Below are 12108 nucleotides of genomic sequence, written 5' to 3'. Positions count from 1 at the left end.
GTAGATCTTGTAGATCAAACAGTCTCTGGAGCAATTACTTAATTCTGATGTAGTGTGAAGGGAAGCCATGAGGATATGCAAATGAATGGACATGGCTGTGTTCCAGTCAGATTTTCCAGATTTGGCCCATAGTTTGCTGATCCCTGTTATAGATGCACAAATTATAGATGTTATGAAAATTTTCAACCATATATAAAGACAGTAGTTTATTAACCTATCATATACCCAATACTCACCATATATAATTACCAACATTTTGCCAAAATGTTATACTACAGTGTTAAGAATTTAGAGAAAAGAGTAGATAGGTAAGCTCCCAATTATGCTTACAAAATATCTATTGCTTATTTAGTTACAATTCTATCATTTTTTAATCCCTGATTCGCTTGTGTTTTGTTTCTTAATAAAGACATATATACATTTATCTATACATGTATCAATATTTATATACATGTAATATATATACATTTATTTGAATAAATACTCATGCCATATCTGAAATTATTAGAGCTTTTAGTGCTCTGAGTATCTTAAGTCAAATCTCAGCTAACTTTTCATACATAAATTATGTTTGTTTTTTGTGTTTTTTTTTTTGGCTGCGTTGGACCTTCGTTGCTGCATGTGGGCTTTCTCTAGTTGCGGCGAGTGGGGGCTGCTCTTCGTTGCGGTGTGCAGGCTTCTCATTGCAGTGGCTTCCCTTGTTGTGGAGCACGGGCTCTAGGCACTCGGGCTTCAGTAACTGTGGCACGTGGGCTCAGCAGCTGTGGCTCACGGGCTCTGGAGCACAGGCTCAAGAGCTGTGACACATGGGCTTAGTTACTCTGTGGCATGTGGGATCTTCCCAAACCAGGGATCGAACCCGTGTCCCCTGCATCGGCAGACAGACTCTCAACCACTGCACCACCAGGGAAGCCCTGCACCTGTCTTTTTAACAGTATAAGTGAAGAACTTATAGTTATATATAGAACTTATAGTTCTATAACCTGGATTGCCCAGCTGGTGGTTGCTGGCGTTTCAACCATCTAGACGCTAAATTCATCTACCTCTGAGTGCCAGGTCAGGCAGTGATGGATGAGGTTGTCTTACCTGGTTAAAGAAATCTGTTTTGATTGCCTTCTAAAGCTCGGTTACCATCTCGGGACTTCCTGCCCTAGATCCTCAGGTCACAGAGCCACATTTTTTTTTTAAATATTTATTTATTTATTTGGCTGCACCGGGTCTTCGTTGCGGCACAAGGGTCTTCGTTGTGGCGTGCAGGATCTTTTTTTAGTTGCAGCATGTGGGATCTTAGTTCCCCGCCCAGGGATTGAACCCAGGCCCCCTGCATTGGGAGCGCAGAGTCTTAACCCCTGGACAACCAGGGAAGTCCCCAGAGTCACATTTTTAATCCTCTGAATTCTCCCCTGCCGTCCTACTGAAATTTTCTGGGTAATCGTGATGTCTTGTTCCTTCTGTTCATCACCTGTTTCTCTTTGCAGGCCTGGAGATCTAAGTACTCACATCCAGCTCTTGAGTCCTTTCTCCCTTACTCCTCTCTCTCTCTCTGTCTCTCTGTCTCTGTCTCTCTCTCTCTCTCCCCCTTATATAGTTTGTTTCTATTCACATCTTGTGTTGCTTTTCCAAGAGAACTACCATTTTCCAGAATCAGGTTTCTGCCTGGTGCCAGGGTGCCCTGTTTGTATTGGTGACACGTGGTCTCTTGTGCTTTTCTTACTTGCTGAGTTGTCCGAGCCTGCACCATGATGAGGAAAAGGCTTGATGAAACTCACTGAGGTGAAAGTTTCACTTCCACTGTAAATAACTTTAAACTGCCAAGCAATGATTTCAGCTACATTTTGAAGCTTACTCTTGGTTGCTTCCCTTAGCCTTCTCATCATTCTGCTTTTTAAATGAGCTCCTGGGTTATTCAGCCTCTTTTATATTGTTGACATAACTTGGAGCAAATGATTTGACAAAGATTTCATCTTTAAGCTGAAAATGGAAACTAATAACTCAGAGTGTTTCCTAATGAGAATAGAGAAAATAGACCTACTTTAATATACATTTGGGAAAAGTTAAAATTAGTTACTGTTACTTTACTTTTTATATCTTGCCACCCACATTCCAGTTGACGTTGAGCAAATAATTTATGTGCCTGATATTTTCCACAATTTGTAGATATTCAGACATGTAATTTTCTCCACTCATTCTAACTAAGATTTTGTTTTTGAAAACCTCCAAGGTTCTCCCAGCAGAGATGTGGGGCCTTCCTTGGGTCTGAAGAAGTCAAGCTCTTTAGAGAGTCTGCAGACAGCAGTCGCTGAGGTGACTTTGAATGGGGACATTCCTTTTCATCGCCCGCGGCCGCGGATAATCCGAGGAAGGGGATGCAATGAAAGCTTCAGAGCTGCCATTGACAAGTCCTATGATAAACCTGTGGCAGATGACGACGATGAAGGCATGGAGACATGTAAGTTTACAATGTCTGAAAGAGTAGCCATGCCAGGCATCTCTATAGAGCAGCAGTTCTTAAAGTGTGCTCCAGGGAACCCTAGGGGTTCCCAGCATCCCTTCAAAGGGATCTAGGAGATCTAAATTATTTTCATAAGAAGAAGAAGATGGGGCTTCCCTGGTGGCGCAGTGGTTGAGAGTCCGCCTGCCAATGCAGAGGACGCAAGTTCGTGCTCCGGTCTGGGAAGATCCCACATGCCGCGGAGCGGCTGGGCCCGTGAGCCATCGCCGCTGAGGCTGCGTGTCCGGAGCCTGTGCTCTGCAGCGGGAGAGGCCACAACAGTGAGAGGCCTGCGTACCGCAAAAAAAAAAAAAAAAGAAGAAGAAGATGTTATTTACCTTTTTTACTCTTATTCTCTCACAGGTGTACAATTGGGTTTTCTAGAGGCAACATGTCATGTGATATTGCAATAGACTGAATGCAGAGAAGATAGAAGAATCTTTTCAGCTAGATATTAAAGAGATTTGCCATTGTTCTCAATAATTGTTTTTGGAAAATACAGTGGGTTTTTTTGTAAAAACCATAATTTCTGTTTACATGAAAGCTATTATTTTTTATAAAGTAATTTGTATTTTTAAACTTTCTCAGTTTTAGTTTAGTAAATATTGATAGACATAATCCACATAAAATTTTGAGTCCTTAATAAATTTTAGGAGTATAAAGGTATCCTGAGACCAAAATATTTGAAAACCACTGCTGTATAGTATGTCTTTAATATATCTCAAATGAGTACATGTAATCATCTGTGATTTTGATAACATATTTTTGTTTTGTTTTTATAAATTACTCTTGCTTTCCTTGAACTGAGCTAGCAAGACATATTTGTGTATGTGTATTTCCAAATTGCCAAATATTTTAAGTCAAGATTATTGAAAGTCAAAGGTTACCATGAATGAGCAATGTGTTTTCCATAGTATATTGAGAAAAAAGTAACATGTATAAATACGTACAAACGTATGCTTCAGGGAGTTGTCACTGTAGTTAAATATTTATGGTATAAAAATAGCCATTCAATTTAAACATAAGGAAGAAACTCAGTAGCGTATTTACTTAGAAGAGAAAGGACTAGAGTCCTAATAGAAAAAATTGTTGATTAATTTATACTATTCATATCTACTAAATCACATTTTAGTTTTCTAACTTCAAAGTGACTCTACCCATCTAACCATTGTAAGAAAAGCTAGAGGGGGGAAAAAAGGAGAAGAAAAGCTGGAGACACCACTGCCCAAGGTTAAAGCAGAGATCATTTAGGTGGATTGTAAACAATTACAATTTAACTTTTGGGTGAACCACTTTGATCACACGTACCTAAGGAAGACTGTGCTGGGGAAGGAGAGTTTTAAATGAAAATCACGTTCTGAGGAGATTTAAAGCAAAATTATATAATCTTTGCATATCAGATATAATGTGTTTCGGAAGATGAATATTTCTGCCATAATGTAACACACAAAGCAAAGCTTAGGAGAGGATCACTGCTTTCTCCCCCCAGATTTCTTAGTCTAAATCTGGACAGTTGTTCAATCCATGCAGCCAGTGATTTCAAATATATGCAGCTCATTGTTCCCAGATGAAGAACATATTTCCTATTTTTGCTGCCAATCCTGGTCTCCAAGATCCTGAGTCATATGAGCTTTCAACCCTCTTGGGTTTTTCCTGGCGTATCAGTGGTTCCTTGCCAGCCTTACCAGTATACTTGCGCTGCCTTTCTAGGGTGGGGACCCTATATCACTTAGAGATCTTGCCTCTGTCCTGGGTGCATATTTAATAAGAGATACAGTGCTTTGGCACCTCCATATTTGTTTTTGTAAGCACAATTTATGCTTCTGAGCTTTTTTCTTGTTCTGGTTAAAATGTTATTTAAATTCCCTCATAAATGCAATTTTCTCACATATATCACTTATTTCAAATGTGCAACAGGGGACGGACTAGCTATCGGTACCAGGCATGTTCTTAATTCTGTAGCCTCCAGAGCTTCCCACTGGTGTGAACATCTAAATTTGTCCCTCTATACACTTAGTTTCCTTTTTTAATCGGAAAGAACAGATTTAAGTATTTTATATGAAAACTTTTGTATTCAACTATCATCAAGACAAAACCAAGTAAATAAACTACGATTTGTGCAGGGCAGAGAAAGTTCTGGACGAGAGCTGAGGGAGACACTGTGACAACGTGCACCTGCGACCACAAAGTGCTGGGTTTTCCCAAAGTCCTGACTCTATGATGTATTTTTCCAGACCAGTCTGGTGAACTTTGGATATGGCCAGAGAAAGGCAACTCTTCTACATTTCAAATGTTTGCAGTGTGGGTTGTCAAAACTGTGTGAGTAGGGTGATGTGAGCCTGGGGTCCAGATGACTTACATCCCATCCACATTCTTCTCACCCATTTGGGATTTGGGTCAAGTTGCTTAACATCCTTGAGCTTTAATTCCCTCACTTGTAAAACTGAAGCTTTGGACGCCCAGGCCATTAATGCTCAGATTGTGTGTGGCGGCGGCCAGTGAAGAGGGGAGCCTCGGTGGTCTCAGGGAGTCGGGAAGCACATGGGCGCCTGAGTGGATGGGCTCTGTCAAAGTCACCAGCCCCCCCGCACCCTGCTGTTGCCTCAACAGTCATGTGTTATTTATTGATTTACTTATATTTTGGGGGGGGTTGCTGCACGGCTCATGGGATCTTACCCAGGGATCAAACCCGAGCCCCCTGCAGTGAAAGCGCCAAGTCCTAACCACTGGACCACCAGGGAATTCCCAGTCCTGGGTTTTTAAAATCACTTTTCATACATTGTGGTTCTTTGTCAATTTTCAGTCTAAAAAAAAGGAAGTTCGCAGTTTTCCAGAAAAAGTTTGAAAAGCTCCGGTGTAGATGGTTCCATTCCTGAGGTTCTTTCCAGTTTTAACTTGGCATGACTCTGTTTCCCCCTTCACTTACTGACCTCAGGCCTGCCTGCCTGCTCTCATTGTCTGTAAAGTCCACAAAGAAAGACGCCACCGTGTCTTATTCCTGCGTAACCAGGCTCAGAGCTCGGCAAAGCATTGGAGTCAGTGACTGCTTGTCACATCAGTAAATGGACTCCTGCTTAACTAGCCCCACTGTTTGTGAGAGACACACACCCAGACACAGCGAGCATCGGGCTGTGGCACTCGGGGCAGCAGTGACATTTCACTCCTCCTGCTTGTGTCCCATGCTGGACCTGCATGTCTGAGACCTCCAGTGCCTCAGCAAACTGTTTGTTTTTCTTAAAAAAAAAAAAAAAAAAATCTCTCAAGGCTGGTGTTACTGCTGGTGGTCATGAGACTGTCACCTTTACGTATGACTAGGTACAGGTGTGAGAAGGAAGCCCGCTTGGCTAGCTCCTCCTCTAGTTCCCTAAACACCGTCCTTTTCCGAGTCAGGCTGTGGATTCTCATGGCGTGATCCACACACTCTCTTCCACTGTCTGCATTTGTGTTTCTGCTTATGCTCCTGGTCCTCTACTTGTGCTCCTCCCTCGGGCATCCGTGCCTGTGCATCCCTCACCTGTGCATCCTCGCCCGGCATCCTTGCCTGTGCATCCCTCACCTGTGCAGCCTCGCCTGACATCCTTGCCATATGGGAGCTGTCCCCGGCCACGTGTCTAGGCCCTGCCGTCCTCGTGCTCTGTGGGACGCTCCGTACAAGAAAGGGCCTTGTACGAGGGCCTTTCTTGTACGGAGGTGGGACTCAGGGGACCCAGTTATGGCTGCCGTTAAATTAAAGATGCCAAGTCACTGTTGAGCGGTGCTCTGTAAGAGGACCCTGTCTGGGCAGACAGTCTTTGTTAGATGGCTGTCCTGTGAGGATGCCATCCGTGCACCCTAGAAACATGGGGGCGGCATTACCTGTACCACCCAGCTGCCTGTTTCTGTCCCGTGCAGCCCTTTCCCACTTAACAGGAAAGTCGCTTAGGCGGAGGCCTGGTTGATTGCTCTTGTCAGTCGGGTCGAGGTCCTCCCCGGTGACTCTCTTTCATGGCTCAGAACAGGCTTGCCTCTTCTCAGCAGCATCGAAATTGTGGCATGCACACAACAATGGGGGCCAAGAGACTGGGGCGGGATCCATGTGGTATCTGGTATCTGTCATCTTCTGTAACACTTACGTGCTTCCTGTGGAGATGGCAGAAGCCAGCGTTTTTGTCTCTCATTTAATCCATCTGGCCTCTCCATGTTGTGTGTGTCTGTCTGGATCAAGATGGAGCTTTGTATTCTGGGACCCATTATCTCCGAGGTCCTACCTGTGTTTGACAGGTCAGGGCATCTACAATCTGCTCCCTCTTCTATGCAAATCACACTCGCCGCCTGGCTCCCAGCAAGCAGCTCCTACATCCCCCATAATGAATCTGTTTCTGTGAAACCAAGAACATGGATGCTATATAACATTGCTTCGTTTTATTTTTGAAAATACAGAGTCCCATTTTTTTTCTCTATTACAAGTTGCCAGATTGTCAGCCTTACTATCAATTCAGTAACAGCTTTTTGTCCGGGTCAAGGAGGTGAAACACAACAAAACCAAAGACTATCCTATTAATTGTACTTCTCAATTTTAAGATCTATCCAGTTTACAGTTTTAATGTGAGAACTGTATGCCTTGAAAACGTAGAGACAGATTGCTTTTGAGTAGCTTGCCTACTTTCTTATAGTACTCTTAACAGATCAGAAAAAAAAGCACTGCTCTAAACGATACATAACTTAGGTTAGCAATATGAGATTTGAAGAAACTGAATTTATGTTAGTAAGTCAGCTAATCTGAAAGCTTCCAGGAGAGTTTTTATTTTATTAGCTTCAAATAGCATATTGTATGAATATCTCAGATTTTCTCCTCTCAGCATCCTCCCCATTTCTAACCACCTTTTGTCATGACATTTTGAGCAAGAAAAATGCAAGCTAGGTTGTTATCTTAAGAAACCCACTAGATTACTGTTAATCTGTAGTGGAAGAATTCAGTATAGGGGTTTCAAAGTCAAAGTACTTTGTAAAAGATTTCCCATTTGATTAATCTATCTTAATGGATAATTGGGTGTTGATCTATAAAAAATATTTGTTCTGAAGGGCTGGGAATAAGAATAACCTGTCTTATCCTCTTATGCCAATTTGTATACTTAAGTATCACTTGCAGTTTAAGAAAAGGAGCTTTGATTAATTTTAGGAAATTTCTGAATGCAACAGAGGTGTAAGCATGTGAAATAGTCGAAGCTATCTATTCCTTACATTTCTTTTTCTAGGTGGAAAGTAAGTTAAGCTAAAAGTATGATGAAAAGTCACATCTGAAGTGTTTGAATTATAGAATCCTCATTTTAAGCTTTTTTTTTTTTTTTTTTTTTTCTTCTGTATGCGGGCCTCTCACCATTGTGGCCTCTCCCGTTGCGGAGCACAGGCTCCAGACGCGCAGGCTCAGCGGCCATGGCTCACGGGCCCAGCCGCTCCGCGTCATGTGGGATCTTCCCGGACCAGGGCACGAACCCGTGTCCCCTGCATCGGCAGGCGGACTCTCAACCACTGCGCCGCCAGGGGAGTCCCTAAGCATTTTTTTGATAAGGAAAAAGTATGTAGATAGATGACCAAGATTGTACTTAGGAACAAAATCATAGAATGCATGCCTTCTGATTTGCAGTCCTGTGAGTTTTCTAGAATATTCAACAAACTTCTGAGTGGGATAAGCCATTACACTGAAACTACTATAGAGTATGAATGAGTTGTAGTACCTAAAATCTGATATCTAAGCTCTAAGTTCCTGAGAGGCTGTGGGTGGTTCAACCCAGTGGATAAACTGACACTTGAGAAGCAGTGTGGTTAATAGTTAAGGGCCATTGTAGTGCACAGGTTACCATGGCACCAAACCGTGGGGGACCCACTCAGCCCATGTGGAAGTTGAGTGGGGTGGGAGATAGTAAGGAGAAGGCTTCCCAGAAGAGGTATTGTTTTAGATGAGTAATACTGCTTGAGTGGTCTTCAGTGGGTGCGTAGGAAATATGGGGAGCCGGGACCGCCTCTGGACTTCCGTCATCCTGTTAAGGTTCATGTATGCACTGCGGGTGAGGGCATGGTGAGGAGTGAGGTTTAAGACGTAGTCAGAGAACAGATAACAGACAGCCTCGTTTACGTTATTTTTGTCCATACTAAGGACCTTAAAGAGCATTTGAAGAATTTCAAGTAAAGGAATATGCTTGTTAGGGTTGTACGGGATGGCTTATTGGGAATGGGATGGTAAGTCGCAGCATTGGTGGCAAGACTGGTTCTGTGATCATAATGCAAGATTCCAGGTGAGTAATAATGCTTGGCAAAACCAGAGGAAAGGGAGAGACTGTGTTTACATGCTTAGCATCTCACATGTAAAGATGGATGATGATGATGTGATTTTTCTTATTAGTACCTCCAGGCTCAGAAACTTAGAATCATCATCTCACTGTGTAGTCACTCCATTACCGAGTTTTCTTATTTTTTCCCCCATGAAATCTCCTCATTTCTCTCCTTCTGCCCAATCTAGCCCCAGTCCTCATTTTTTAATATCTGAAGTGACTATTAGGATCTCCTAACTGGTCCGACTGTCTCTACATTGGCTGAGTAAGCTCTGGGATCACGCTGTCCTCACAGTCCTTCAAGCTCCTGTGTGCGTTCTCACCCAGACTATGTGCTGTCTGTGAGGCTTATCTTCTCACTGCCCTGACTGTCCCCTACCCTCTTGTGTACATTGGACTGTCATCTTCCTTCTTCAAGACACTTTTTCCCAAGCAATCTAGTTTTCCTCTGACTTTCTAAAGCCCCAACTGGGGATGGACGCTCCCCGATGTATGGTGGTTCCGCTTAGGATTTTTGGATTTTACGATGGTTCGAAAGTGACGTGCATTCAGTGGAAACCGTACATCTAACTTTGAACTTGGATCTTTTCCCGGGCAGGTGATATGCAGATCCTCTGTGGAGATGCTGGGTACTGGCAGCAGCTGCAGCTCCCAGTCAGCCACGTGATCACAAGGGGAAACAACTGATACGCTGACAACTGTTCTGGTTTCCACTTTCAGTACTGTATTCACTAAATTACATGAGACATTCAACACTTTATTATAACCTAGGCTCTGTGTTAGATGACTGAGCCCAACTTAGGCTAATGTCCGTGTTCTGAGCACATTTAAGGTAGGCGAAGCTAAGCTATGATGTTCAGTAGGTTAGGTGTATTATTATTTTTTTTATTTTTTTTTTTTGCGGTACGCGGGCCTCTCACTGTTGTGGCCTCTCCCGCTGCGGAGCACAGGCTCCGGACACGCAGGCTCAGTGGCCATGGCTCACGGGCCCAGCCGCTCCGCGGCATGTGGGATCTTCCCGGACTGGGGCACGAACCCGTGTCCCCTGCATCGGCAGGCGGACGCTCAACCACTGCGCCACCAGGGAAGCCCATGTTCAGTGTATTTTTGACTTACGGTATTTTCAGTTTATGTTGGGTTTAACAGGCCGTAACCCCATTGTAACTCAAGAAAAATCTGTGTATAGATGTATCTGAGACTTTTTAATATAAAATATTTTTTTAACATTAAGAAATTTTGAGGATCTCCCAGTTTGGATTGTAGGGCCTGGCAGTTAAGAACACTGGCTTTTAGGGGACAGTTGTTTTGATTTCTCAGTAAATAGCAAAACAGAGCACTGCTCTCCATTCAGTGTTTCATCACATTTGCACATTTTTATGTTGTTATTTATTTTTGTTTTTGTTTTTTCACTTAAAAGAGTCAGAGTAGTGGCCTGGACACTCGTTCCTTGACACCGTAATTTTTTTGTATATTGTTAAAATATACATTTGACACCAATTCAGTCCTTGATAAAAATAAAATTCTTAGTGGCAGTTCCAACAGCAGGGTTACGAGTGCTACCATTTTCATTGTGTAGCCAGTCCATTGCATCTGTTGAAAGGAAAGCGTTCAGCTTCTTTATACATTGTCCCCTGTGCACAGGAAACAGTGTCTATTGTGGACCATCATTTGTATGTGAAAATCAATTATACACTGAAAGCAAATTTGCAAGCATTCAGAAAATGGAGGCTGTGATCCTCATTGTATTTGTTCTGCAGCGTTCTCCTGGGCAGGGGGGGATAGTGGAGGTGGCATTCTACCAGGATCTTCAGGAACATTCTACCTGTTTGTTTGGCAGTATGCGTTAAAGAAAACTTTAGACTGTGAAGGAGAAGTAAAGAGTGGTTTTTGATAATAAGTCTTAAACTCTTTGGCAGTGTGGTTTTATTGTTTTTGTCTCTCTACTCCTTACCCCAATGTAAACTAAGAGGTTGGCTTTTTTTTTTTAATGAAGTAAATCTAATTTTAGAAGAGTGGGTTTTAGGAATCATCTATCTGAACATTCCTCCAGTTGCTGAAAACCCTTCTCTAAGCCTGCTGATAAACGTCACCCACTTCCTTCATGGCTTTTTCTCCTTTCACTGTCATGTTCTCTGTTCTTCATAATATCAGTTGTTACTCCCACCCCCACATTTTCGTATAAAAGCTTCTTAATTCTTCTTGCCAGCTTTGTGTGTGTATGTGTTTTTTTTAAACGTTCTGAAAAAGCTAAGTTTTTCCATTGCCAAAAGCTCATCATTCTAATGTTAAAAGTCAGGGTCCAGAAAAGCAGATCCTATTATTCAGTACCATCTGTGTCACTAGCTGTTCATTTCTTACATCTTTTCTTCCTTTTCCAAAGTCAAATATTCAACTAAAATAAGAAACAAAAATAATATGTGTATACATATATAAAAATATATCTGTATATATATATATTTATTTATAATAAAATGTTCTCAAATCCTATGCAGGATTTGCAGTGCCTGGGGGTTCAGTCCTCATTTATTTTTATTACATTGTATTTTACCTAACATTCGTCAATAGAAATTGGTAGTGGTCAGTGGATTTGCTAAGTCTAGTGAAATTTTCCAGTTACTAATGTCTCATTTTAACTCATTTGAAATTTTAAGAAGATAGATTCTGAAGACTGCATAATCCTGTGTCCAATTATTATGTTTAATCCTTTGTCTTCCAAAGCAAATTGGAAATTACTCAAGAATATGTGCTTCTGTTGTTAGATATTCCTAATTCCTAGAGTAGTTCTTTCTAAACAGGGAACAGTAAAGGATGGTTTTCATATGATGAGCTATTTGTTCAGTCCACTCAGCAAATATTTAATAACACTTCTTTGAGCTATGCCCTCGGAGAAGAGTACTTGCTTACTGGCAAATAAGAAGTAATGCTGTCATTTTCATTTTGTATTTTTCTGTTTTGTATTTCTCCGGATGTTTGTACCAATTCAGTTAACACTAGTAACAAGTCTGAACAAAATAATTCTAGTAACATTGTCAAAGCTGCCTAGAGTGACATTAACTGCTCAGTCTTACACTTGTGATACATAGTACTGTGGTTATTCCACAGCTGCTCTAAAGTTTGATTTATATAACGTACCTGTTAGGATGCTTTCCACTGCATTTAGTAGAAAACCCAGCTCAGACCAGCTCAAACCATGAGGAAATACATTGTCCTCCATAACTGGTTCTAGAGTTGAGTAGCTTCCAGGGTTATTGATTCCACAGCCTAACGGTGTTATCAAAGCCCCGCCATCCTTCTGACCCTCTGCCACAC

General features: G+C 42.0%; 1 protein-coding gene across 16 annotated transcripts in view; it reads left to right on the top strand.

Moving 5' to 3' along the window:
* The window catches only part of PARD3 (par-3 family cell polarity regulator), a 629043-nt gene that overhangs the window by 403903 nt on the left and 213032 nt on the right, over positions 1-12108 (top strand). For all 16 annotated transcript variants that reach the window (XM_081228686.1, XM_081228701.1, XM_081228699.1 and 13 more), the window contains one exon: positions 2222-2449. In XM_081228686.1, coding sequence (XP_081084812.1) covers positions 2222-2449 — 228 coding nt within the window. The remainder of the gene's footprint in view (positions 1-2221; positions 2450-12108) is intronic.

This window comes from Mesoplodon bidens, assembly GCF_964165515.1.
Source record: "Mesoplodon bidens genome assembly, chromosome: 3".
NCBI classification, from domain to species: Eukaryota; Metazoa; Chordata; class Mammalia; order Artiodactyla; family Ziphiidae; genus Mesoplodon; species Mesoplodon bidens.
Note: the sequence above shows the minus strand (reverse complement) of the source record. Positions and strands in the feature narration are given on the sequence as shown.